This window comes from Copadichromis virginalis, linkage group LG19 (genome assembly GCF_057382275.1).
Source record: "Copadichromis virginalis isolate Kocher_CV1m ecotype Utaka linkage group LG19, C_Virginalis_male_GT1.1, whole genome shotgun sequence".
NCBI lineage: Eukaryota > Metazoa > Chordata > Actinopteri > Cichliformes > Cichlidae > Copadichromis > Copadichromis virginalis.
The window spans coordinates 23,591,769-23,618,346 of NC_140636.1; the positions used below are offsets into that span (position 1 = coordinate 23,591,769).

Sequence of the window (26,578 nt, forward strand, 5' to 3'; positions counted from 1 at the left end):
AAACCACTGTGGGGCCCTTCGGTGACATAAGCACAGTATAAACTGTACTATAGTTAGAAAATATCCGTTAAAATTTTCCCATAATTTAATCACTCACATGGCAAAGCTGAAACTAATAAAAACTAGGCTAAAACGGCACAGAAGGAAGCAAACCCCCCTCTAGAAACTAAACAATGTAAAACAAATATTCAAAACAAAATAAAAAAAAGTCATATTAAAATGTATACTAGGGACATTTAACCAAATACTAGTGGGGTATATGTGTATATTTGAACCTGTGTGGATTGGAGAAAATCCAAAATAAATTCAAACTCTTGCACCCAACTCTTGTTTTTTTAATCATTAAAGATGTCTGCTCTTCAAGAAGTTCATCCTAGAAAAACATCCGCTTCAAGATATCAATAACAGCCCAAAATCACCACGACTTTCATGCTCATGATGAGTGTATGTAAACTTCTAATCACAACTGTATGTCCAGTTTAGTATCCATTGTATTAATTTACAACATGCTTATTTACAGTACAGTATAAATCTCTTTCTGTTACTTATACACGTTTTCATATATATTGTTTAATGCATGTCTTTTTTGTGCAAACTGTGATCTTTTAGACTAAAGTGACTAAATTTCTGGCCACACCTGTATGCATAGCTGGACTGGCCATCGGGCATACCGGGCATTTGCCCTGTGGGCCGATGGTGATTTTTTGTTTTTATGGGCCGATGATTTTTTTTAAGTTATTTTTTTTTATAACAGTATAAACAATGACAGATGGTGGATTGGCCAGATGCTGGCAGATGTGTAAACATAACTCAGTTGTTTGGCGGTGGCTGTGGCAGAGCTGCCACAAGAGGCCAACAGGTGGATGAGGGAAAGGGGAAGCAGGAGGAGGAGAGACCCGAGGTGGCCGCCGGTCGGAGTGTCAATCAATCAATCAATCAATCAATCAATCAATCTTTATTTATAAAGCACTTTTCATACAGAAAAAATGTAGCACAAAGTGCTTTACATAGTTAAAAGCAGCCCACCCCACCCTCCAACTCACTCCCCACACTCTCAATACACATATATCCCCCCACCCACACACACATACACACACGCGCACACTTAAAGAGTAAAAATTGGGCTGGGCTCGCATGAGCCAAGTGAGGAAACATTATAACAGAGAGCCGTCTGCACCGGGAGCCGGTCACAGACCGCAGCCTCCGGGCTGGGCACACAGCCGGAGGGAGGCAAAGGAGCCCCCCAACCAGGCTGAGAGGACCCCAGAGACCCAGCAGCCACGGTCAAAAACAGCCCCGGTGCAGAGAGCGCCCTCCGAGGAAACACTGGAGATATGACGCAATACGATGTATACAGGGTAAAATGATAAAATAAATAAGAACAGGATACAATATAAATATAAATATAAATAGAGTAAGAAGATTAAAAAATGAATAAGAATAAAATCAAGAAATATTAGGTAAATCCTAAATTAATAATAGAATAACAGGATAGAATAAATAAGCATAAAAAATAAATAAACGCTAAGTAAAAGCTAAATTAAAAAGGTGGGTCTTGAGCCTGTTCTTAAAAACATGTACGTTCTCTGCGGCCCTGAGCTCCTCCGGCAGGCTGTTCCACAGACGAGGACCATACCACTGAAACGCTGCCTCTCCGTGAGTATGTGTCCTGACTTTAGGGACAATCAAAAGGCCAGTACCAGAGGACCTCAGGGTCCGCGAGGGTTCGTATGGTAAAAGCAGATCTGAGAGATAAGAAGGCCCAAGACCATTAAGACATTTAAAAACCAATAAAAGAACTTTAAAATCGATCCTGAAACACACGGGGAGCCAGTGCAGCGATTCTAAAACCGGTGTAATGTGGGCCCGCCCTCTGGTCTTCGTCAGCACACGAGCTGCCGAGTTTTGCAAGAGTTGTAAAGTTGAAATATTCTTCTTAGGAAGACCAGAGAGCAGGGCATTACAGTAATCAATGCGACTGGTAATAAAAGCATGCATCAGCATCTCCGTGTTGGCCCGAGAGAGAATAGGGCGGACTCTGGCTATATTTTTTAGATGATAAAATCCAATTTTGGTTACATGTTTAACATGTGGGATAAAACCAAGCTCAGAGTCAAAAATAACACCCAGGTTTTTCACTTGTAGCGAAGGACATAGTGAAAATGCCTCTAATTTAGACAAGAGTTTCTCTCTCTGAGCCTCAGGACCGACAATTAAAACTTCAGTTTTGTCCTGGTTAAGCTGTAAAAAGTTTTCTGCCATCCAAGATCTTATATCCAAGATACAGTTAAAAAGGGCATCCATTGGTCTGGTGTCATCAGGAGACACGGAGATGTACAGCTGCGTGTCATCAGCGTAACTGTGGAAGTTCACTCCATGCCTCCTGATGACACTGCCGAGAGGCAACATATACAAATTAAAAAGTACAGGGCCTAGAACCGACCCTTGAGGCACACCACATGTCATTTTATGGATCTTAGAGGAGCATGTATCCATACTCACCATAAAAGATCTGTCAGAGAGATAGGAAGTGAACCAGTTGTGTACAGCACCAGAGAGGCCCACCATGTGTTTTAGTCTGTTTAAAAAAAAGTGTCAGGTGAACTGAACTTCAGGTAAGAAGTTATGACCTGCAGTCTATCTGGGTCAGATATAAACCAAGTTTAGGTGTAGTTTATTTTCGTTGTGCTGAGTTTTTACCGTCAGTTACAATAACTTGTACTGCGTACTAGCTTGACGGAGTTTCTATACAGCTGGGTGGGTGCTATACTGATAGTGAACTTTATTTTATTCATAAGGTTAGTTAGTAGAGTTGCCAACCACGCCGTAAAAACCGAATCGTCCTGTATTCAGAGAAAATAATACACGTTTTGTATTTAGGTGAAAAGGAACACAGTTTGTCCCAGACTTCAGCTACAATGAAAAAAGACACAAAGCTGGATTTATTCTCTTTATGCTGCAGCTGCCTCTTCTTCTCTCATTCAATCGTGAAACTGATCAATGATCAGCTGATCGGCTTTTCTCTCTTGTTTGTCGCCCACTTCGCGCCAGAAAGAGGAAACCAGCGGATGTCGCGCTAAACAACAGCAGCACGTTTAAGCTTGATCAGCTGTTGTTAGAATTTATTTAATATCAATTTCTAGCATCAGTTGATGTTTGCTGGAGCTGTAAAAGCTGCTGGTCATGATATCGGTTTGGTTATCTGGCGAGAAGGAAACATGAAGATGAAACCAGGAGATGTCCTTACGGGATCATCAGAGCTGAACAGGTGATGGAGAAACAGGTTTAACTTTTAGGTGACATGAACGAGTTGAAGGGAAGTTATGAACTGTTTCTGAGAGACAAATAACACCAGGATCCTTTTTTAAGTAGCTGACAGCTGGTAACTGTGAACTGTGCAGGGGCGGGTCTAGCAAAGTTTTGCCAGGGGGTCAGGTAGAGCATTAACAGGGAAAGGGGGGCACAAAGAAATTACTTTTCTTTCTTATTCTCATTTAAAATGTCTAGCTTTTATTAAATAATTATCTGAATCTTACAACCAAAGTTTTTATCTGATGTACAACATATAGAAATCATACATATACCAACAAGACAGTGTACATCATTGTCACAACAGCGTTTTTTGTTTTCATTCAAAGGCTTTATGGATTTTCCTATAATACCTGGTGGGCCGGTCTCTAGTCAAAATGCCCGGGCCCATTTTTTGTCCCAGTCCAGCCCTGCCTGTATGTCAGGGATGTTAAATGGCCCAGGGGTTGAAACAGGCTTCTCAAGGGTCTATACTGACCCACTAGATGGCTTAAACACTGTGGAAATTGCAGAGATTCTTTTTCTGTATTGTCCAGTTTTACAGCGTGTCTTAAAAAAACATATTATCCTTTCATACACCAAAGTAGGTATTGAATAAATGACACGAAATGATTTTCTTTCATTGTTTACATTTGTTTTGTATTGGAGCTACAGTTAAACCCCCCCCCCAAAAAAACAACCAACAATTGTATTTACAGTATAACGTGTGGGATGCCAGTGTTTTTTTCTGTAGCTTTAATCATTTACTCAGACAAACCTAAAGAACGTACATCATAAAGAAATTTGACAGCAAAGACTGAGACGCACTGAGGGAAAGTGGAATAATTAAGAGGCATCTTCTAGCATGTTATTAGGCCACAGCTTTAGCTGGATGTAGGACTACAATGTAAAATAAGTTTGACATTCCTGGCATGGAGGGGTGGCATGAATTTTAAATATGTTGATTCTGCTTGAATCACATTGTTATCATGTGTATGTGCAATCAGATAACTGTGGAAAAAGCAGTAACTTACAAACCACTAAAAACAATCCTTTTATTTTATTTCTACCTGTAGCACAGCCATTACCCCATCTCAACCATAATGACATAGCATATACACCTTTATATATTGCAACAGATCATACAATTTCCTTTAAAAGTAAAATGACATGTTAAGTATTGCCACTTGACAGACATTTAAAGTCTTTTCAACTTCAGGTAGTGTTAGGTAAAGCATGATTCAACATCTCAGTTTGCGTGATTTTACTAGCGAACAACAGGTTTCTATTTATTCTTTTACAATAGGGCTGGAGAAAGAAGAGATACACACAACTTTTGGACACAATTGTATAAAAAGTACACTTCATTGTTTTTCCTCTCTTTGGACAGAGAAAAAGTTTAAAGGTAAGATATTTATTAATAATAGGTAATAGCGTTTTAAAAATATAAATTACTGCATAAAGACATGTCTTCTTTGCAGTTTGACCTCTAGTTATTTATGGGTCCCATTAATTACTGGTTAGAATTAAATGGACAAAAATACTGCATATTTAACATAAAACCACCAGTTCTCATGAATTGGCAGAATCTGCTGCATAAAGTTTGCAGCAGTGATAAATATAATAAAATAAAAGTATTTACTAAAGATAGAGTGCAAATATCGACTTGGACACACATTTTAAGTTAGTCCTTTGTGATCATTTATAATGGTACGGCAGCGGAAGATGTGACGGGTTTAGGTCACACACTATCTTATTGAGGCTAGAGATCTTCTCCTCCAGCAGGTAGTTCTTCTTCTCCGCGATTTTCTGACGTTGCTCAGTTATCTCCAGAGCCTTCAGCAGCTGGGCATTCTCCACATACAGATCTTTGATTAGTACGTCTGCTTTGCCGTTCTTGTGCAGCTAGAAAAGTCAAAGTAGATAATTGATTGTAATGGGTTACACTGAATGGCAAGGTTTTGAATAATTTCAAATTGTTCATTAAAACAAGGAGTTTAGTTATGGAGTTTCACAAGGTTTTGTACCATATGTCTGTGAAGGTTCTCAGTCATCCAGGTCATCGTAGTCAAAAGAGCTTGCAAAGAAAAGCGTCTGGACTTCTTTAAGTTACTTGAAGATGTTTCACCTCTCATCCGAGAAGCTTCTTCAGTTCTAAGGTCAATTGGTGGGGAGTCCCAGATATAAACCTAGTGGGAGTATCCCTCCACAGAGGGACAAAAGGACCCCCTGATGATCCTCTAATCGCCTGAGCCAAGGTGTGAAACTGGGTGTGGGTCCCAATCAGCCAGAGTTTCGGGTGAGCTCATTGTGAAACCTTGATAAGGTGGGGCCAGGTTTCACAATGATTAGAAGATCATCGGGTGGTCCTTTTGTCCCTCTGTGGGGGGTCACTCCCACTAGGTTTAAATCTGGGACTCCCCACCAATTGACCTTAGAACTGAAGAAGCTTCTTGGATGAGAGGTGAAACATCTTCAAGTAACTTAAAGAAGTCCAGACGCTTTTCTTTGCAAGCTCCTTTGACTACCAGGACCCATACTATTTCCCTTAGGATACATTTCAATTGCTATGAAGACTAAATGGAGTTGGAATTATCTAAGAAGACAGAAAACACAATATGGGTGTAGTTTAAATTAATGACATAACCTTTCTAATTCTAAATTCTAAGTTTCTTTCTCTCTCTTTTTAAAAATTTAATCTCTGTGGAATTGCAAAGCATCTCAGAGTGATGTGGAAAAACGAATTCATACATTCTTGGCTGGACTCCTGCAATCACTCATTATCAAGCTGCAGTAAATGTTCCTCTTCACATATAAAGTAACAATGAGACCCCATCAGGCCTCCTCTTCTGTGGAAAGAGCTCCAAATTGATGGAGGCAGATTCCCTTCTCTACATTTAAAATTGGATTTAAACCTTTAAGTTTTGATAAAGGTTTGGGCTGTATCAGATGACATTGAACCATCCCATGTTGATACAGGCTTAGACTGCTGGAGAACCTCCCATTATGCACTGACCATGTTTCAGTAATGAATATTATTAACTTTTGTCCGTCTTCTCCCACAGGTTGTGTTGCATTGTCATTATTACCATGTGCCCCCCCTCTTTTTCATTTCACACTAGAAGTAATCGTGGCAGACGTTTGCCCCTGTAGTTTGACTCTACTGGAGGTTTTTTCTGTTAAAAGTGAATCATATTTCTCCATTGTCATGATTGCTAGCATTTCTGATATTGCAGGATATTACCTTACAATATAAAGCACAGTGCAAGAGAGCTACAGTTGTGGGCCGGTGCTATATACACAAAGTAAAAATAAAACCAAACTAAATTAATAAGACTCCTGAAAGGTTGTGTTTAACAATCCAAATTAGCCAATGTATAATAGATTTTCTTCAAAACAGCAGTCCAGCTTTGAACAGCAGCTTAAAAACAAATTAGTGGAAGCCAATGAACTGAAACTGAACTGACCTGGTCTTTGAGTTGAGCAACCTTCTCTTTGAGCAGCAGCTTGACATTATGCAGAGACAACTCAATTTCCTTCATTCGTTCCTCCATGCGCTTCATCTTCGACTCCCTTTCATCCTGGGGAGAAGACAGTCAAGGACATCGTCAAACTGCTGCTGATGCAAGACTACCATGTAAAATGAGATTTTTAGCTTCTGAAAAAAATGGAAATGTGAGCGTGAGATGAGTCAGACACCATACAGACAGCATTTCTTGTGAGCTAGTTGCTTTATTCTTTATTATTGGATTTCTGTTACATTTCTTAAGAGAGGATGATTCACTAGAAAAATAAATACAAGTATAAAATTATGACTTATATTCCAGATATAGCTAGAAAAAATATTAATTAATGCATAAATAAAACAAACTAATAAACATGAAAAAAATAAATAAAATAAAACAAATGTGCATGTGTAGGAAGAAGAACAAAAATGCACTAAATGATTAAAAAACAAAACAAAAACGCAGACATAATGACACACTGTACTAAAGACACACTACCAACCTCACAAAGATTTAATAAATACCAGCCAAACACTGAAATTAATTACCAAACATGTTTGATCAGTCCTTGCTTAAAAAACAAAAAACCAAAACCAAAACCAAAACATCAACAACAACAACAACAACAACACCAAAACAAAAAGATGTGATTCACTTTGGGTGCTCAGCAGCAACAAAAGACGCCCAGAACACAAGTGTACAGTAGAGGACTAAAAACTTGGTACCTTCACTGAAAAATCTCCATGAACCCTGACTGCACATCAGGTAGCATCACCTGGCAATAACACGTGTGAATGGTTTGATTGTTAGAAAAAGACTCAAAGGCTGTCAGGCACTAACCTTGGCCCTTGATGACAAGATTTTTCCTCCGAGGATACATACATACCCTGTCATAAACCCTTTCAAGTTTTAAAAAGACAAGTGCATAACAGTCATTCCCAGAAAGTAAACCCTGCATTGAAAAGACTGATCAGGATGTATAATGAATCCACCAAAGGTCTGGTCCTACATCTTTCCAGTCTATATAAGCTCAATAGATTTTTATTCATTTATTCTTTTTAGAAAACAGTCTATCAACTGTCAATGCAAGTATTAGTGTGATCAAAATCCCATTGGGAAAACAAGCCAGGAGCCTTTTCTGTGTTTTCCTGCCACCTAGCAGCAATGAAATACAACTACAACTTCATGCCATTTATCTCAGGCACCACGAATGTGGGGCTTCATGTGCCACATTCAGATTTTTACTCCGGAAACAGAGGGAGAGCAGAATGTAAGCAGTCTCTAAAGCGAAGAGCAGGAAATGACGCTGGCGTTACAATCCACCGATCCGCCGGCAGCTGTCTGCGTGTGCCGCCCGCTGCTCCGGCATCGCCCCCTGGAGAGAAAAGGCAGGTACACTTCACCAGGGCTCTACCCTCTAATCCTAAAGATGGGCTTTTTATGCCTGAGATGTGTGTAGACTATCGAATAAATTAAGATAGACGAACTAGGAATCCTAATATGAATGCAGATTTATTAATCTGCAGGATGTCAGCATTCCTCCTGTTCATACTGGCCAAGAAAACATCTCTTTAGTTTTGCGTTTTCAAATTTATAGTTCACCGTTTAAGCACTGCGAATTTGGAAAGTGGTATAAGCCAGCATGAACAGCAGGACTAATCATACATACAGGGATCTCAAACTTCAATCAGTAACTGATCCGCACTGATGACATGCTGAACAAAGATGTGGGCAAACTAGGACTAAGTCAGCAATTACTAAAAAAAAAGAAAAACTTAATCTGCAAGTAAACTAGAAATGGAGTTTTCTGCAGATATTGTGCATAATGTTTTTGTTTCAAACAAAGTCCACGTGTTAATGGCAACCTGATGATGACAGATGAAGGTGGAAGATGCCACTTACACATATGATAACTATAAAAGGACAACTTGTATTTGTTGGGAAATGAAGACTTACGCAGAGTGTGGGAGAAAACATGAAAAAAGGAAAAAATAATAAAAAAATAAATAAATCAGCCACCTCACCCAGATGATCACACCATGGCAACTACTTCAGCCTATTTCAACCAGCATTCAAGGTTGAAAATAAAAGACAATGAATTCAGAAACAAACAAAACAAAAAACAAAACACATAGGTGCCACAAGCTAAAACACCAGACCCCTAAAGGTAAACTCTACAGATATGAGAAAAGGAGATGAAGACAGATGGGTGCCAAAATGAATCTACGACAGGTATTAAAAAAAAAATAATAATAAAAAAATAAAATCTCAAAAACACAGCAAACACAGCTTTAATAAATAAAAGAAAAAGAAAGGAGCGGAAAACTCAGACGAGGAATGGAGGACACTCAGCTCAGGTACACTTTTTTTTTTTGCTATGATGTTGAAAATGTTAATGATGTCTAGTTTTTCCATTGACATTTACAGCCACAAGTACAATATGAAAATGCGGTACATTATTTAATATCTGAGCAAGTAACAGCAGTTAGGGAAATAAGGAGGAGGTAAACACAGGTGCTTCTAATCACATTAATGGAGGCCCTGTGAATACACAGAACAGAACCTACATTAATTAGAAAAACCTGCGTTTAACTACGATTTCATGGCAAACTGAAGCTGCTGTGACAAAGGTCTATGTATCAACTCCCATTACAACAAAAGAAAGGGAAAAAAGTGCAATGTGATCGAACAAACTAAGTGTGAGAAAAGAACGTCAATCTATAATTGTACCAATGCAGTACTTATTTAATATATCCAAGCTTACTTAAGCAGTAAACTATATTTGGTCGGGTTTGCCATTGTGGAAGTTCTGAATTGCACTGTACCTGCATGTTGTCTGGATCTTCACCACGGTGCTGACCTCTGGGCATCCTGTGAGGTGATGGAGGCAGGAGTCCCATGAATTGTGCCTGCAAAGTCTGGAAATAGGAAAAAAATATTGTTTAAATTATTTTGCTTTCTTGTTAAACTGTTATATCCAAAGAAAGCTTTTAAAAAAAAAAAAAAAGCTGGAGTACCTCGAGCAGCTGTGTTGTTAGTCGAGCCAGCTGAGCCTTGAGCGCCTCGTTTTCTTGCTGAAGGCTCTCCAGCTCAGTGCGTCTTTGTCCACCTTCACAGCCCTGAATGAAAAGCACATGTAGTGAGAATTTGAGGATTTTATATAATCGGAAAATTCTTTGGTTATAGTCAGCAGCATGCATGCACACCATGGTAAGCTCCCTTTGTGCTTCAAGCTCCTTTTTAAGAGAGAAGTTTTCCTGTTCCAAGGCCTTCATCAGAGAGGACGGACTCTGATGTTTGTGCTGCTTCAGGGAGAGTATGGTAGCATCAAGCTGACGGACCTGCAAACACAGAAAAGAAAACTCACATAACAGAGGAAAAAAAAAAAGAAAAAAAAAAGGAAGAAGCAGCTTTTAAAAGCCTGCCATTTTTCTGTGGTGCTCAGCTCACTTTTTCTCTGGACTGGGTGAGGTCTCCTTTGATGCTGCACACTTCTGCTTGAAGTCTCTCGTTTTCTTGCCTCAGTAGCTGCTGCTCCTGCTCCATCAGCCGAGACATCTCATCTCTGTACAGCTTCTTGCTGTGATTCTGCAGACCGCTTGAGTGCAGGGCCATCTCCAAAATACGGTTCTGAGATTAACAAGGGCAAAAGGTCAGTCTGTTCTGCCCTCAGCTTGTCTTTTACCTCACTATAGAGAAACAAAAACCTCACTTTATCTACAGCATTCTGCAGCTGTTTGTGTAGCAATGCAACTTCATGTTTTAGAGAATCCCTCTCTTGTTGCGAGACACGAAGGTCCGACTTCAGACGAGTACTTTGATGGTTGACAGTCTGAAGAGTTTCTTCCATAGTCTTGACCTTGAGTGGAAAGAAGCATATTAGTGCTAATTAATGCACCAAGTTAGAGTCCTTTGTGTGCTTTGCTAGAAATCTCTATAAATTCTATTAAAATGCTGTGAAATAAGCCCACTATACCCCAACTATTGAAAAATTACCAAACGATTTGTCATCTATCTGGTGACCGAGCGAGATCCTTTAGGCTACAGCAGCCTTACCTTCTCTTGAGCTTTGGCTAGCTGGTTGCGCAGCCCTACAGTCTCCTTATCCACACTCTTCCGCTCCTCTACGAGGTGGCTGAGGTGACTCTCCATTGTGCCCGCCGCGATTGCCTGACAACCAAAAGACACCTACAGGTGTAAGGAAGCAATCTTTTGCATAACTTTAATGGTAAGGGCAGATAACACCCAAAGATCTCAGCAGATCACAGCTGGCTTAAGGCTAGAAATGACTTAGTTTGTATTTTTTCCTGCATCTTAATCATTGCAGGTATTCAGAGATGGGGATGAGCTTGGGTCATTTAATTCTAAGAAGGGGTGGTGTTAGGAAGTTCTTAATATTGTGTCTGTGTTATATTATGGTGGCGTTGGATGTGAAGTGTTTTGGTGCCCATAATCTAATGCTCACCTTCTCTCTGAGGTTAGAGAGCTTCTGTGACAGCTGGATATTCCTCTCCTCCAGCTGTGCAGTGTCCTCCAGAGCTTTGGTCAACTCTGCCTCCAGAGCAGACACACAAGCTGCCAGCTAACACAAAACAGCCACCAATTAACTACCCGCTACCACCGCCACCACACCGTGGCGACTATCAGCTGGTCATTAAACGCCGTTTACCTTGTTTTTCTCTTCAGCAGAAGCAGCTTCCCTCCTCTCATTTTCCTTTATCAATTCTGCCAGCTGCTGTCGTAGACTCTCCGTACCGGCAGTATTTTGGGCATTTTTCTCTGACAGCATCCCATTCGCATCCTCCAGCTGCTGACTCTGCAAACGCAGCTCTGCAATCTGTGGAGATTCATGTTTTTAAGTAAATATCTTGGTCCAAATAAATCGAATCCAGTGTGTAAGGACAAATTGGTTTCTTTTGTATATTTAAAACTTTTTTATATTTATTTTTGCACGACATTACCTGTTTTTGGAAATTCTGTGATGCTTTTTGAGCTGCTAGCTTCTCTTTCTTCAGGTGCTCCCATGTTTGTCTGTAATTAAGCGTGAGAAGAAAATGTGATTATGCATAAAACAAACTAACAAAAAAAACCCCTACTGTGGTGGTTAGCCGCAAACTATATTTGGTGCTTCTTACGTCAACTCTTGCTGGACTTCCTTTAAGTCCTCTTCTTTCAATGCAGAGATCTTTTGCCTGAGGATGACGTTTTCTTCAGCAAGACGACTGGCTTCAGATCTGGAGACAAAAAGTCAGAAAAATAAATTCAGTGAAACTGCAGGAATCCATCACACACGATGCATGTTGAGTACATATGAGAATCACCAAACGGACTGCAGCACACCGATTATAAACAACTCTACAGTTTACACACACTAAACAACTTCTTGCTTCTCCGCTGATGACCTACGGGGACAAAAACTGTCAGGCTCTGCTACAGAGGGTTTAGAAGCTCAGTCGCAGCTAGAACTTCACAGCACTAAAGGATGGTGGTAACACCGGCCACAGAAGACAAAGGGATCCTAGTTTTCTCCATGTTACCTATGAGCCTGCGTCACTTCGTTTAATGTCTGTGACTTGTCTTGTAGCTCTGTGATGGTTCGGTGAAGTTGCGTGTTCTGCTTCTCCAACGCCTTACAGCAGTCTTCAAGATCAGTCACTGCATCAACATTCGCCTCCAGTTCCCTATCTAAATCCAGAAAAGCCTCCACTGAGGGGCTCTCCAGTCGTTCAGCATCTAGGCCAAAGGCTGAAAGAATCCCATCCTGCCTTTCTAATTCGCTGAACAGCTCAGACAGTTTAGTGTTTTCTTCTCTCATCCTGTTGATCTCATCCACAAGTGAAATTTGCTGCTCTTTGAAACTGTGGAAAATATTGATCCTGCTCTCAAGGCTCCACACCCTTCTCTCAAGTTCACCATTTTGCTCCTTCAGTTTGGCATTTTCACACATGCAATCTTCATACCTAATCTGAAGATCTGTCATTTTCAAGGCCTTTATCTCCAGCTCTTTGACATGCTCCATTAACAGCAACATTCTAACTTTGAGGCTGTAGTTTTCCTCTAACACCTGGTGCCCAGCCTTGATCTTTTCATTGTTATGAGCCAGCAGGTTCTCTAGTATTTCAGTCTTCTGCTGAAGCAAAGAAATCTTCTCATGCAGGAGAATGTTCTCCTCTGTGGTCGTATTATAGAAAGCCTGTAGTTTCAGCAAAGGCTGCCGCTCACAATCAGAGTCTTGATCCACACATTCATGTCCACATTTAACGTTTCCCCCCTTTAGTTCTGCGAGTAAATGTTCACAGTCTGAATCCAGGGAGTTATTCAGTAAACAGTTAACCTCAGCATCCAGACACGGTTCACCAGGGTAACCCGTCTCCTCCAGCGCTGAGGACACAACCACAGTCTCATGATGCTGCTCATCTTCCTGGGAATAGCTTTCAAACCCCACTGCTGCTACATCTTGAGGATTGTTCTCTTTACATAATTCAAGAGTTGCTTTGTTCTCACCATCTTCAAAGGCCTCAAGTGATGAGACGGGCCCACATTTCATCTCTGGGAAAACTGCTTCATTTGGGTTTTCTGTGGATTCGGACTCGGGGTGATCAGAAGGTGCCAACTCACAGCCTGCGTGATAAAGTTCAGCTTGCTCGGGGAAATCAGTAACATAAATATCATCACCACATCCCTGAAACCCATCAGCATTTGCAGGACACAATTCATGAGTCTCTTTCATATCTTCTTGCACGATATTTTGTCGGAGTTCTTGGTTTTCACTAGCACCCATTAACTCTCCGTCTCCCCGAATGTCACTGGTAGCAGAGCCATCTTCATTGTTTGCGTCAAAAACATCCACGTTTTCAGTGGCTTCCTCTCCTGCATACAGAGTCCCCGTTAGAGTCTCTTCATCGCTATCTTGTTCATCCAGAATTTCAGGTGTTTCTTCACCAAATAAAGTAACGCATTCTCTGTTGTGTAGCATCTCCTCCATTAATGTGTTCATCCCCTTCAATTCCTTCATCTCTTTGTCTTCCACTTTTTCCACAGAAGATGAAAGCTGTTGGATTTCCATCCCCAGCTCTTTAACTCTTACTTTAAAATCTTCTGCCTTAATCTCAACTGCATCTTTTAACTTTTGCTCAAGAATCGACACACTTTCCTGTAGCTCACACCTGTCAAGCTCAAAGTCCACTGCGGCCCGCTTAAGAAGCATCTCCAGCTCTTCGATCTTCATCTTTAAATCATCGCGCTCATTTAGAAGTTCAATCCTCTCTGCTGTCTGCCTTTCTGAAATACAAAGCATCTCATTGTACTTTGACTCAAGTTCTGAATTACTACTCAGAAGTTCTTCCCTCTCCTGTTTAAAATCATCGACTGTTTCATTCAACAGGAGCTCTGTCTGAACAAGAAGATCATGTTTGGTTTTCAGGCTTTCCTGAAGCCTGTTATGGAGATCATTCAGCTGCTTGCTGAGCTCTATTTCTTTGGTCTGGGCCTTGCTAATCAAGTCATCGAGCTCATGTTGCAGCTGCTTTTTCTCATTCATTAGTGCTTCCATTTGCTCTTCGTGAACACTTTCTAGCTCCCTTCTTTCTTTTGCCCACTCCTGATTTAATCTCTGTCTTTCCCCCTCCGCTGCCTCCTCCATCATTTTTCTTTGTTCCTCTGCTCTCTCGAGAGCCTTCTGCATCTCTGCTTCCCATTCGAGCTTCTGCTTGGCGTGGCTTTCAGAAAGAGCCTCCAGCTCTCTTTGGTAGTGCTGTTCAAGTTTCAAAACATCAGCCTGAAAACGCTGTGCAACAAATTCCTGATCACACGAGAAACGATCTTCCACTTCTTTGATTCTCAGGTTGAAACTGATCTCGATGTCCTTCCTGCACATGGTTATTCAAGGGCGGTTACAGAAGCAGTTTGGAAAGTATTACATTATAATTGCTGACAATCCTCAACACAGGAGGCTTTAAAAAAAATAGCTTAGACACCTTATCTCTTAGCAGAATCATGTTCGATTGTTTGGTGTTACATTAGAGGATTAACACTACTTTCATGTGATGTTAGCTTGAGATTAAGGCTGAAGAATAAATTTTGATAAATTTAATTAGGTAAAATGTTGTTTCTTACCTCTCCTGGGCGATGTCATCTCGTAGTTTGTCTAACATGGCGCTGAGTGTGTCCCTTTCCTCTATATGCTTGACACTCAGCTCCTTCACGGCTTCTCGATGGCTCTCCTCTAGACGCGCCTTCTCCTCTGCCATCAAACTTTCCAGTCTTTTCTCCACCTTCTCCCTCTCCGTCTCAAACTTCTCCCTCTCCTCATTTATCCTATCCTGGATCATCCCTTCATAATCCTCCTCCAGTTGGAGTCTCTCCCTCTCCCACTTCTCCTTCAGCTTTTTCTCCCTCTGCTCAAACTTCTCCTGTAGCTGCGACCTCTCGAGTATTTTTTCGAGCAGCGCCGCCTCGTGATGCTCCTGAAGCTGAGCTCGTTCCCTCTCCCACTGCTCCCTCAGACTGTTCTCCTTCTCTTCTTGCTCCTTGACGAGTCTCAGCATCTCTTCCTCCAGCAGCATCTGTAAAGACTCGCCGTTCTGCTGATCCAGCTGAGCCCTCTCTTTCTGCCACTCCTCTGTCAGCGTCTCCACCAATTCCTCACGCTCTTCCTCAAATTTCAATTTTACCTCCTCTAGTTTATCACTTAGTTTCTCCTCATGGCTTTCTAGTAACAATTTCTTCTTGCTTTCCCAATCATCTAATAATCTCTTCTCCAAATCAGCCTTTTCTTCCTGTAATTCCTTTCTCTCCTCTGCTAGTCTGGTTTCAAACAGCTCTGCATGCTCATCCTTTAGTTTCTTGAGCTCTGTGGCATGTTGAGTCCTCAGCTTCTCAATCTCAAGACTTTCATCGGTCTCTGTCTGTTGAACTCTTAGGGTCTTCAGCTGCTCTTCCAGGTCTGCAGTGCGAGTCTGGGCCTCCAGGAGCTGGTTTCTTAGTTTTACCAACTCCTCTTCTTGGAGGTTCTTAAGCTCTTCCCTTTCCTCTGTCTGTTTCTCCTCCAGTAAACTCCTCTCCAACTCTACCTCCTCCAGCTGGCTCTGCAGCTCCTGTGCATGGCTCTGAATGTTGACCATCTCATCTCTTAAAGCCTGAACCTCCTGCTGGTGGAGGTTCGCCAAGGAAGCTTTCTGGTCTTCATGGTTCAGCCTTTGTTTTTCCACCATGTTGTTAAATTCATTCATCTGTATGGATAAAAGATTTATATAAACCTTGTAGTTAATTTCTGAATAATAGTCACATATTCCCTTTCCCCATATTTTAGATTTAATAATCATTTTTATTTATTTATTAAAGCACTTGGGAGTGGAGATGCAGAGGACCCTGCAGAGGTCTCACCTCCTCGTTTCTTTCCAATTCTAAAACTTCTCATTTTCTTCAGCAGATTTACACATTAAAAACTGGTGGTGCTAGCAGACTAACCTTGATTTCCAGCTGGTTTCGCAATTCCTCGATTTCACGCAGGTGCTGCTCCTTCAGCTGCTCCACCATCATCTCTGCTTCTAGGCTCATACTGAAAGGCTGAACCTCCTCTGAACCGAGACCTGTGAGAAGTCAAGTTAGAAGTGAGGGGTTGGTTGATATTTGACAAAGGTTAAAAAAACAAAGCAGGACAACACAAATAATAAAACACCAATAAATAACCTCTAAATAACCAGTGCAAACAGAGTGAGTCAGTCAGTTATCACTGCATTAATTTATCAGTGCATTTAAGTGTTCAGGACCCAGTTAGTCTTTAGAAGTAGATAGTCTCTGAAGCTATAGCTGTATACTTTGGGTGATCTGTATCGCCTGCCTGAGGGCAACAGTCCAAACAAACTGTGAGCGTGGTGAAAGCAGTCCCTGATGTTTTGTGCTCTTTTAAAGTAGCGTGCAATGTCCTCCAAGGATGGCAGCTGGCAACCAGTGTTTTTTTTTATTCTTTGCTGTTTGTACCACTCCTTGCAGCACCCTTTTGACTGCTACAGAGCAGCCAGCATCCCACACCTATGTGTGTTTAGTTGCTGCTCAATGTTGTTTTTCCTAAGTAGTCTCTGATGTGCCTTTTTCCCCTGTTCCAGTACTGTTGTCTGACCAGGAAAGGTTCAATGATAGGGGGAAACCCAATTCAAATGACCTTACACACGCTACACACTTCCTACTAATGCAGAATGAGACTGAGTCAAGCCTTTTCCTGTAGTCCATTATTAGCTCTTTGGTTTAAGTAATGTTCAAAACCAGGTTGTTTACTGACAGTTGCTGTAACTCACCTCTGCATGCTGACTCATCGTCACCTGATATCAGGCCAACAGCAATTGTGTCACCAGTGAATTTAATAATACTGTTGCACGATAGGTCATGTATGCAGTTGGTCCTCTTTAATGATTTTGAGCACTATTTTACTGCAATGTTACACTATAGGCTTACCTGGGTCAGACTCCATTCCAGGGCTTTTACTCTCCAGCTCCTCAGAGAGAGGTTTCTGACAAGACTGATGAGTTCTGCCGAGGCTGTGGAACTCCCGCAGCTCTGACTGCAGCTCATCGATACGATCCTGTAATTCCTACGGAATAAGAGTACTTAACGTTAAACATCTGTGTCACGTCAGCACATTTTACACGCTCCTGTGTGGAAAAAACAGTCTCTCGTAGTTACCCTGCACTGAGCTTCATAGCCGCTGCGTAGCTGTTTAATGCGCTCCTCTTGGAGGAGGAAGTCTGCACTGTTAGGGTCCAGATCACCAAACTAAAATAAGAAAAGATCATATACTAATTATCATGCTAGCACAGACAGATATTTAAAAACCAAAACAAATAACAATAACAAAAACAACAACAAAACAACAAACAAACATGAAACTCAAATTGCAAGCGAAAAAGGTGAAAGTCAATATTATGAAAATCCATTATATAGCATCTTAAAATGTGTCTGCACCTTATCTTTCATAATGTTGTCCAAACTTGTCTGGAGTTTAGTAATTTGGTTTTGAGCATCAACTAGTTTTTCATTGCAGTCCAGTAACTCCATCTCCAGACGTCTGTTCTCCTGAAAATGAACAACATCATGATTCTTATATTTTCAAATTATTTTTTGGGGATAAAGAACACAGTGTACATTAGAAACACTGACATATTCCATGCTTAACAAAATAAAAAAAAACAAATACACTTGCACACCATGAATTATTCGGTTACCTTCACCGAGATGGAGAGGTGGTCTCGGATGAAAGATTCATCCTCCCTGATCTTCTCGATCTCTGCTTCCAGCTCGTCACGCTGCAGGAAAGCCTGTTGCTGAATCTGCTCCATCTCCCTCATCAGCTCAGATTTTACTGCCGCTAGCTTCTCTTTGTGGTCCTGCTCAAGCTTCCTGCAGATGATCATCCACAGCAGAAAAACTCAACACTTAATATACATTACTTAACAAATTTATTGAATCACCTGTCATAAAAAAAGCAATAAAGTACAAATATTTTAGAAATCTGTCAAAAAAACAAAACAAACCTAAAACAAACCTAAAAAAATAAATAAATAAATAAATAAATATTGTAAGTCACTGAACTCTAACTGAATTCACATTTTTAAACTCAAATTTGAGCCGGCACACCAAACTTTGAGAGATCAGATATTAATCAAGCAGAACCATTAAAGAGGATTTTTCTGTTTAGGAAAGTAAGTAAATTTGGCATCTTAAACACAAAAATATTAAAGTGCGTTACCATTTTTGTAAAACACAATTTTAAAAGTCATGGATAAAAACAATAACAATACTTTACTTGTAAAAATGTCATTTCAATTAAAGAGCTTGTTTGGGAAATTAACCATTATAAATACAAAAAAATATTTTTTAATTATCTATACTGTTACGCTAATTTAGGGCAGCTGTAGCACATTGTGTTTTGGTCTAGTACACTGCAAGTAGATTTAATATTTGCTCTCAACTTTTCTTCACAAACACTTAGAGTAAACAAAATTTCTTAGTTAAAGTAAAGCAAGCTAAACAGGCTCAACTGCAGTTTATCAATGAATGAAATTCATTCAGATAACAGATGTAATAAATTAAAACCTGAGGAATGAGGTTTTAATTTAATAAAAGTTAAACATGACAAATGTGTTTCCAAACCTTCCGTTTAGTCAGTCACTGGACTTTATAAAATTTAATAAAAAGCATCTCAAAAGACGTGTGGTGCGACTGGAATGATAAATTACCTGAGATTGAGGTTATTCATGTGCTCAATTGCAGAGTGATGCTCATCCACCTCATTGGCAAGCTGCGTTTTCTGCTTCTCTGCTTTTTCCAGATCAGATCGGATTTTCTCTTTCTCTCTGAGCTCTCTGTCTACACGCTCTCTGAGATCAGAAAAACCAACAGGAACAATAATTGTGCACGAGTTACACGGCACGATAAACAAAAACAACAATCCTGCTGTTTTTAAAAAAAGATTTGATTTCAATTTCAACACTATCAGCTTTAAGTAGTTCACAATCCAGTTAATCATGGATCAACAGATTGTATTAAGATCTGTATGAGCTGTATTATGATGATGACTCATACTCACAGGAGATATCTGATCTCAGCTTTGAAGCTCGCCAGTGCCGCTTGGTGAAACCCATTCTTAGTAACGAGTAGCTCATTTTCAAGTGCCATGGTGAGATCACCAAGACTCAGTTTTCCATCTAGCTCAAAGTTCAAAGCCTGCAAAAAAGTTTTCCAATTAAAATCCCATTTTAAATACATTCCAATTATATTTTGAAGATGAATTCAAAGTCAGAAAGAAACACTGTTTGTTTCACCATAAATAAACTAAGAAGAGTAAGAAGTGTAACTTCAGTAATGTACCTGCAGGATATCAGTGCTGTTTTCTATTCCGTCTTCTATCCAGGCATCCAGGATGTACTCCACAGGAGTGTAACCGGTGCCATCATCAAGAGAGGAGAACAGACGCATGCCAATGGTGCTGGTTAAAGAAGAGGGCGTAGCTATCCTCCGCCCCCCCTCATCAAAAGGCTGTAGGTAGAAGAAAAACTTTTTTTTTTTTTTATACATCATAGCAGAGAAAATACAAAATACTACAGAGATTGAGCCTTTTCTGAATTTCAAAAAGCATCAAACACAACCCTGAAATTAGCCCCAAGTCTCCTAACCTGGTGAAGCTCAAACCACAAATAGCATACCTGAGTGGAGTGATGCCGTTTAAGCTGCCTGTAGGGTGTTGAGGCTGATGGCGTGGGGGGTTTGTTGTGGTTTGCAACCCTGGATACAAACTCCTGAACAGTCATCATTCCATCGGCAGACAGGCTTAGGAGCGCATCTCCATTCACCTGATATATATATTTAAAAAGAAAAAAAAATGAAAACGCAAGATTTTTTTATTAATACCTTTATACTGCATTTTACTTGAGTAAAACCAAATAAAATGCAACCATCTTTATGTTATCAGAGAATGGTCAGAAAAAAGAAGACGTATCCAGTGTAGAAATACGCTGGGTAGAAAAGAACTTGTTGATGGCAGAGCTCAGAGGAGAATGGCCAGACCGCTTTAAACTCATAAGAAGGCAACATTACCTCAGTCATTACAACCAGGGTATGCAGAAGAGCATCTCTGAATAAAACACGTCAAACCTTGAAGCACATGACCACACCTGGTGCCCCTACTGTTAGCTAAGGTCAGGAAACTGAAGCTACTTTCAGATGGGCTCACAAAAATTAGACAGTAGAAGACTGGAAAAACATGGTTGGATGGTAGAATCAAAATTTGGCACAAGCAGCTGTAAAGCATGGATCCGTCCTGCCTCGTATGAACCTTTCAGGCTGGTGGTTGTGTAATGGGGGAGATTATCTTTGCACACACCAAGCCTCTTAGTACCAACTAATCATTATTTAAACACCACAGAGTATTGTTGCTGACCATGTCCATAACTTTTTGACCAGAGTTTACCATCTTCTGATGGCTGCTTCCAGCGGGATAACGAGCAATGTTACAAAGCTCAAATCCTCTCACACTGGTTTATTGAAAATGAGTTCACTGTACTCAAGTGGTCTCCAAACTCATTCAGTCTCAATCATATAGAGCATCTTTGTGCAGCTGACAAATTTTAAGCAACTGTGTGATGCCATCATGCCAACCTGAACCAAAATCTCTGAAGAATGCAGCACTTTGTTGAATCTTTGCCACGACATATATAAAGACCAAAGCGAATTCAAATCGGTGTAAGCAGTTAGTTTATATGTAGAAGTGCAGTAATTAGTTAATGAAAAGACAGAAAATTTGCTAACAACTTTAGATGATAAAGTAATAATCTCTAATAAATCATGAAATTTGTGTCTGTTGATCCTCTTCCTTTAAGATTTACTGCTGGGAACATGATTAAGTATTGTGCCAGAGGTTGCTTAGATGAGGGACTATCTAAATTCTGGGGATCTTTTCCGTGTTGCAAGGCCATCAAATCAGCAGACAATATCATGCCTTTTACTAGGAAAAAAACCCAAAACATTATCAAAGGCTCTTAAGTTATTTAGAAGTTTTGAAGGACCTTTTCATATCAGTAAAAATAAAAAAAGTAAAAGTCTGTGGAAGATTAAAAAAAAAAAAAAAAAAAAAAGGTTTTTGTTTTGTTAACCATTATAAGTGCCCTCAGAAAAGGAGGGGAAAAAAACAACAACAAAGAATAAAGAAAAAAGACCAAGGCAGATATGGTTATTTTAAATCATGGGTAATTTCAAATCTTTGCATTTTTCCCTTTAACATACCTCCAGACCCAAATGCTCACAGAGAGCAAGCAGTTCACTGTGACCAGCACATCCGTCCCATTGTATTTCCATCTCCTCGCAGGCTTCACGCAGCCTCTCCTCTAAATGAGCTGATAGGGGAACAATGGATCCCCGAGGCGTGTTCGGCTCATCCGGGTTCCAGAGATGCATCTGACCTGCACACAAGACAAAAGTTAGATCATGCATCAAAAAAAAACAAAAAACAAAAACAACAAAACCAAACAAAGCTATGTCCTGTATGAAGTAAAATGTCTAAAATTAATTTGAATATAACGTACCTTCTGCCTCATATTCCTCTGTGCTTGATTCGTGAGCATTCCAGCGCTGAAACAAAAACACATAAAAGATAAAATGAGCTATAATCAGTTCCGTTTGGAATCAGTTAACCATTAAAATATCTACTGAGAACAATTGTCCCAACCCCCCTCTGATTTTCTCATGAGACAATCAGCTGAGAGTGTGTGTGTGTGTGTGTGTGTGTGTGTGTGTGTGTGTGTGTTTAAATCAGACAAGTTTGAGTCTGAATGCAGGGGGGGGCTGCAAAAAACACACATACACAGGACCTTTTGTAATAGCACGGGCCCTGACGGGGGAGGTCTGAAGGACTGATTTCGGCAATAGAAGAATAGAATAGCATAGAAATCAAGCAAATAAATCAAATAACCTCAACCATCTGCAATTTCGTGAAGGTATTTACTCAAAATTATTAAAATTATTGGGGGTTATTCCTGACAACTAGCCTCACAAAAAAGGTTTTAAATGATTTTCAATTCGAAAAAATAAAAAAAATAATTTCCTTGTGAAGAAATATTGAAGACCTTAATCGCTGATCTCCAACTCCGAACCCAGAATTCCCACCTATTGTTTGGGAAACCAGCAGTGAGGGAATGAAGAGCAGATGGGATTCTGCAAGTGGCGTTTTGATACATGAAGTGTGGGCATCCAGGAGGGAAGGGGTAGCGGAGCTCATTGTTTCCCTGACACAGGCCTACAATCTCCTCCCCAAGCAGCGGGCCTGCAGTCTCTGAGGCAGAGCCCCCTGACCCAGCCCCATCTGCTGGTCCCCAGGCTGGATACTTTCAGCATTGTTGCAGCAAGATTATTCAATGCCAAGATGCGCTTCAGTTTCAGCATCTCCAATAGTGTTTGCTTTTGCGCTGCTTGGCATCTCTGGGTGGAGTCAGAGACAATACACAGAATACTAACATCTCCATCCAAGCTTAAACTTACCACCATTGCACTGGTGAACACTTGGAGGAGTTTCTTTTACTGCAGCCCAGCTTTGCAAAGTTCTGCACAAGTAACTGAATACTAAAGGCATTATTTTCATAAAGATTTGTCAGAAGGTTCAATAAACACTCAGTCATGTGAATTTTCTGGCAATTATTTCATAGTTCAGGCTTTACAGGGTTAAACAACCTGCTAATTGACTATGTATCGTCGTTCGGAGCGGATTTAAAGTAAGCTACTAATAACTGAAAATCTCTGCTGTATGCTATTTGTGAGAAAGGACTGCGTGTGGAAACATGTCAGAAGTGAGTCTGATTAACCAAGAAACAGATCTAGAAGATCAGAGTAACCACACACCCACACCGTTCAATTGTTCACGGACATAAATGACCTGATAATAAAAACTGTGACAAGTCTCATGTCCCTTTCCTTTTCAGCATGTGCCAAAAACACAGGATGTACATTTTTAAAACCTCCTATTCTTAAACCTCTGCATAGCCGCCAGCACATAAATCGTCTGATGAAGTCTGACGTTACACAAACGCTGTGGTTAGGTGTTAATTACTCAAGGCTTATCAAACACTAATTATCCTCACAATGTTATTTACAGACAGTACTAATTTGTTATGCAACTAATAGGACCTTGTGAATCTTGCGTTGGAACGCTTATATTACACTACAGGATCTGCCCTGCATGCCGCTAAGCTGATTAGCTAAGAATAACGCCTGAATGCCGGCCCGTGGCTGCAGGGAATCACGCAAGGACAGGAAGCGATAAGGATTGCACTCGAGATGAAAAAACCGATCGGTCTCAGCCTTTTACCTCACGTTTCCTGGGAACAGCTGAGTCATAGTTGTCCTCCAAATCCTCCTCGTCGGCTGGTTTTACGTGTGTGGTTTCAGTCAAGTCTGAAATAGGCTCTATTAACTCTGGTGTGGAACGGCGGCCATAACGTTTACCGCTCTTCACAAACTTTGGTTTGATCTCAGGAGACTCTGAGGAAAAATAACAAGAAAGTGTCAAATAATATGCATAGAGTATTTATTCGCAGTTTAGCACAACAAAAACAGGAAAAAAAATGTGATGACTAGCATTTAGCAAAGCCTCCGGTATGTACTTCTCCAAATAACTTCTCTAAATCTTGTAACTTTAGGATCTTTTCAAAGCCACATCTGTTTCAGTAAAACAGCCATGAACTAAATGTCAACCTTTAGAGAAATTAACAGGAACCACATAGGTTCAATATACATCATGCTTCACTGACAGGCATAAATATTGACAATGTAGTATTTGCTTTGATGAGGTCCAATCTTTGTGTTGACATATAACAAGGAACTTACACAATGTAATGATGACAGATCTGTAAAGAAACTGAACTTACATCCAACCTCATCTGTCATCATCTACACAATAAGTAGCATGGTAATAACATAACAAGTCATTTCAAAGACTTGCTTTGGGTCCCGTGGCTGTGCATAGGGGCTTTTCCACTTGTGCACAACCATTAAGACTTTACCTGGTTTTGGCAGGACTTCCTGTTCTTCCTGAGGTGGCTCGATGGATGAAGACAAAACCAGAATAAGAGCATCCTTGAACTGTTCAAAGTCAACCTGCAAATGAATTAAAGAAATACGTCTTACAGAAAGTTCATGAAATTCCTTACAATGGGTGCTATTCTCTGTGGGTGAGGTGGAGTCTGGGTGTCTGTGTGGAGGAGGGTTTGAGCAGGGGCAGCAAGGTCACATTTTAAGAATCAACAGCTGCCAACCCTGAATATGGTGATTTTCTTTGTGCTGCGGAGGCTGACGGCTCCCGGGTTTAGATGGTGTTGGAGGGGAGGGGGATACTTGGGGCTTTTTGACTTTATTGTTGGATGCCGTGAGCAATCATTTAGGCGGCCCCTCTGCTAACATTTACCCCGTCCACTAACACCCACACCTGCCAGACAATAGCCACCCGTCTGTCTACACGCTTACATACAAACATACATCCATGCCAGCATGTGGAGTTAAGCTGTTTGGATACGTCTCATCTTTATTTATGGGTTGAACTATCAGAACCACTGTCCTTAATTTTTTTTTTTTAATACATTTCCAAACGGCCCCTCTCTCAAATAAAAGTGTGTGTGATCAGCACATAGTTTGACTTGACACCTGGGTTGGAGCTGACCAGGGGTTGGTATCTTAAGCAAACAATGAAATGGCAAATAAATATGAAAAATCCTGGCGTGCACAAGAAAAAGGGGCACAACTAATACCTGTTCTACCTCATGGCTGTAGCTCAGGAGGTGGAACCAAATATCACAATGTGTGTAAATGGTAGATAGAAAGCACTTACGTTTTACTAATCTCGTAAATCCATATTTTAGTCACAACAGAACATACTGAAATATTATTACTATTTAATGACAAATACTGGCTTTTAAATTTCAAAATCAGCTACATGTCTCTGAAAAAAAAAGTTGCCAAAGGCTGACAAAGGAAGCGTTATGAAAAATAAATAGCTGGAGAAACTAATTAGGTTATTTGGTAACAGGTCACATAACATAACATATAAAAACAAGCCCATCTTAGAGGGAGAAGCAGAGTTTCTCAGAAGTAAAGCTGGGCAGAGGTTTACCAATACACAAAAAAAACCTGCATCTACAAAATTGTTATAATATTGTTCCCAAATCCAAAATTGGAAAAACTTTGAATATCTCATAATCTACAGCATGTAGTATCATCAAAAAACTCAAAAGACTCAGAGAATATGAAAAATAACTGTGTGCACATGGAACAGGCCAAAAATCATTACACAGCATGAAATTGGGATTGTAGCATATATTCAACACTAGTAATAGAAATGAATATTGCTGCATAAATAACAGCTTTTTAAAAAGGGGGTGCGTGTCTCATTTCCAACCAGGTAATGTATAATTTCAGACTTCACATTAGCAGTATGACGATTGTTTATGATGAAACGGCTGCTTAGCAGCAGTGGAATAAACTCACCCTGGCAGTGAGGCGGTCCTGGCTCTGGAGCAGAGTCTGGAGAAGAGCTGGAGCGGTATCATTAAGGTGCAGCGACTGACAGAGGTCGGAGAGCTCCTCTGGGCACAGAGAGCCACAGCCGCTAGTGTCAAAGCTGTTAAAAACTTCTTTCAGCCGCTCCTCGTACTGGTCCTGCTCATGCCCGTCATCCATCCCACAGGACAGCACCCTGCCCTAAAGAAAGAGTGAAAGAGATGTCATACTTTCCATTACAACTATTGGGCCTCTCGAGGATGATATGCCAGACAATAGCAGACAAGATGAAGGCAAGACATTAAAGTACCTTGACAGGGTTTACATATTCAGTCACAGTGCTAACAGATACTCACAAACAGGATGGCTTCATCAATCTCAGCAGCATCTGTTCTTACCAACAACTTCATCTGAGAGCACTGCCCTGCAACTGAGCTTTCAACGCACTGCTCCAGCCTCATTTGCAGTGGAGGCTTTAGGTAATCCAATTACAATGATTAGACAAACGGATAAACTGATAGACACGAAGATATCCAACAACAACCATGACTTTCTTTTAATTCATTAAATAAATAAAAATGAATCTTAATTTATTTCACTTTGATCACCAAATAATTTGTTTTTTAAATATTTGTAAGTATTTAGATTATATGCTATTGAAACAGCTAATCAAGAAAACAATGAATACACAGTGGCACCAAGCCAAGTGGACAGAGCAGCCAGGGACTAATTGAGAAAGTTAGACCAGAGCA

General features: G+C 40.4%; 1 protein-coding gene across 1 annotated transcript; it reads right to left on the reverse strand.

The window, feature by feature from the left end:
• Positions 1–4,329: 4,329 nt before the first annotated feature.
• nin (ninein (GSK3B interacting protein)) lies at positions 4,330–26,236 on the reverse strand. Its single transcript, XM_085441247.1, has 29 exons — positions 26,183–26,236; positions 25,815–26,027; positions 24,338–24,431; positions 23,644–23,816; positions 21,869–21,914; positions 21,570–21,745; positions 19,994–20,140; positions 19,659–19,826; positions 19,378–19,514; positions 19,028–19,168; positions 18,014–18,188; positions 17,754–17,864; positions 17,475–17,564; positions 17,247–17,382; positions 16,263–16,384; positions 14,910–16,024; positions 12,332–14,662; positions 11,930–12,028; positions 11,756–11,825; positions 11,464–11,631; positions 11,260–11,376; positions 10,851–10,964; positions 10,507–10,653; positions 10,245–10,424; positions 10,001–10,135; positions 9,812–9,913; positions 9,620–9,712; positions 6,756–6,869; positions 4,330–5,193 (listed from the first exon to the last, which is right to left on the reverse strand). Exons 1-29 carry the CDS (start codon positions 26,234–26,236, stop codon positions 4,987–4,989), a joined length of 6,975 nt encoding a protein of 2,324 aa, XP_085297373.1. The 3' UTR covers positions 4,330–4,986.
• Between the last annotated feature and the right edge of the window lie 342 nt (positions 26,237–26,578).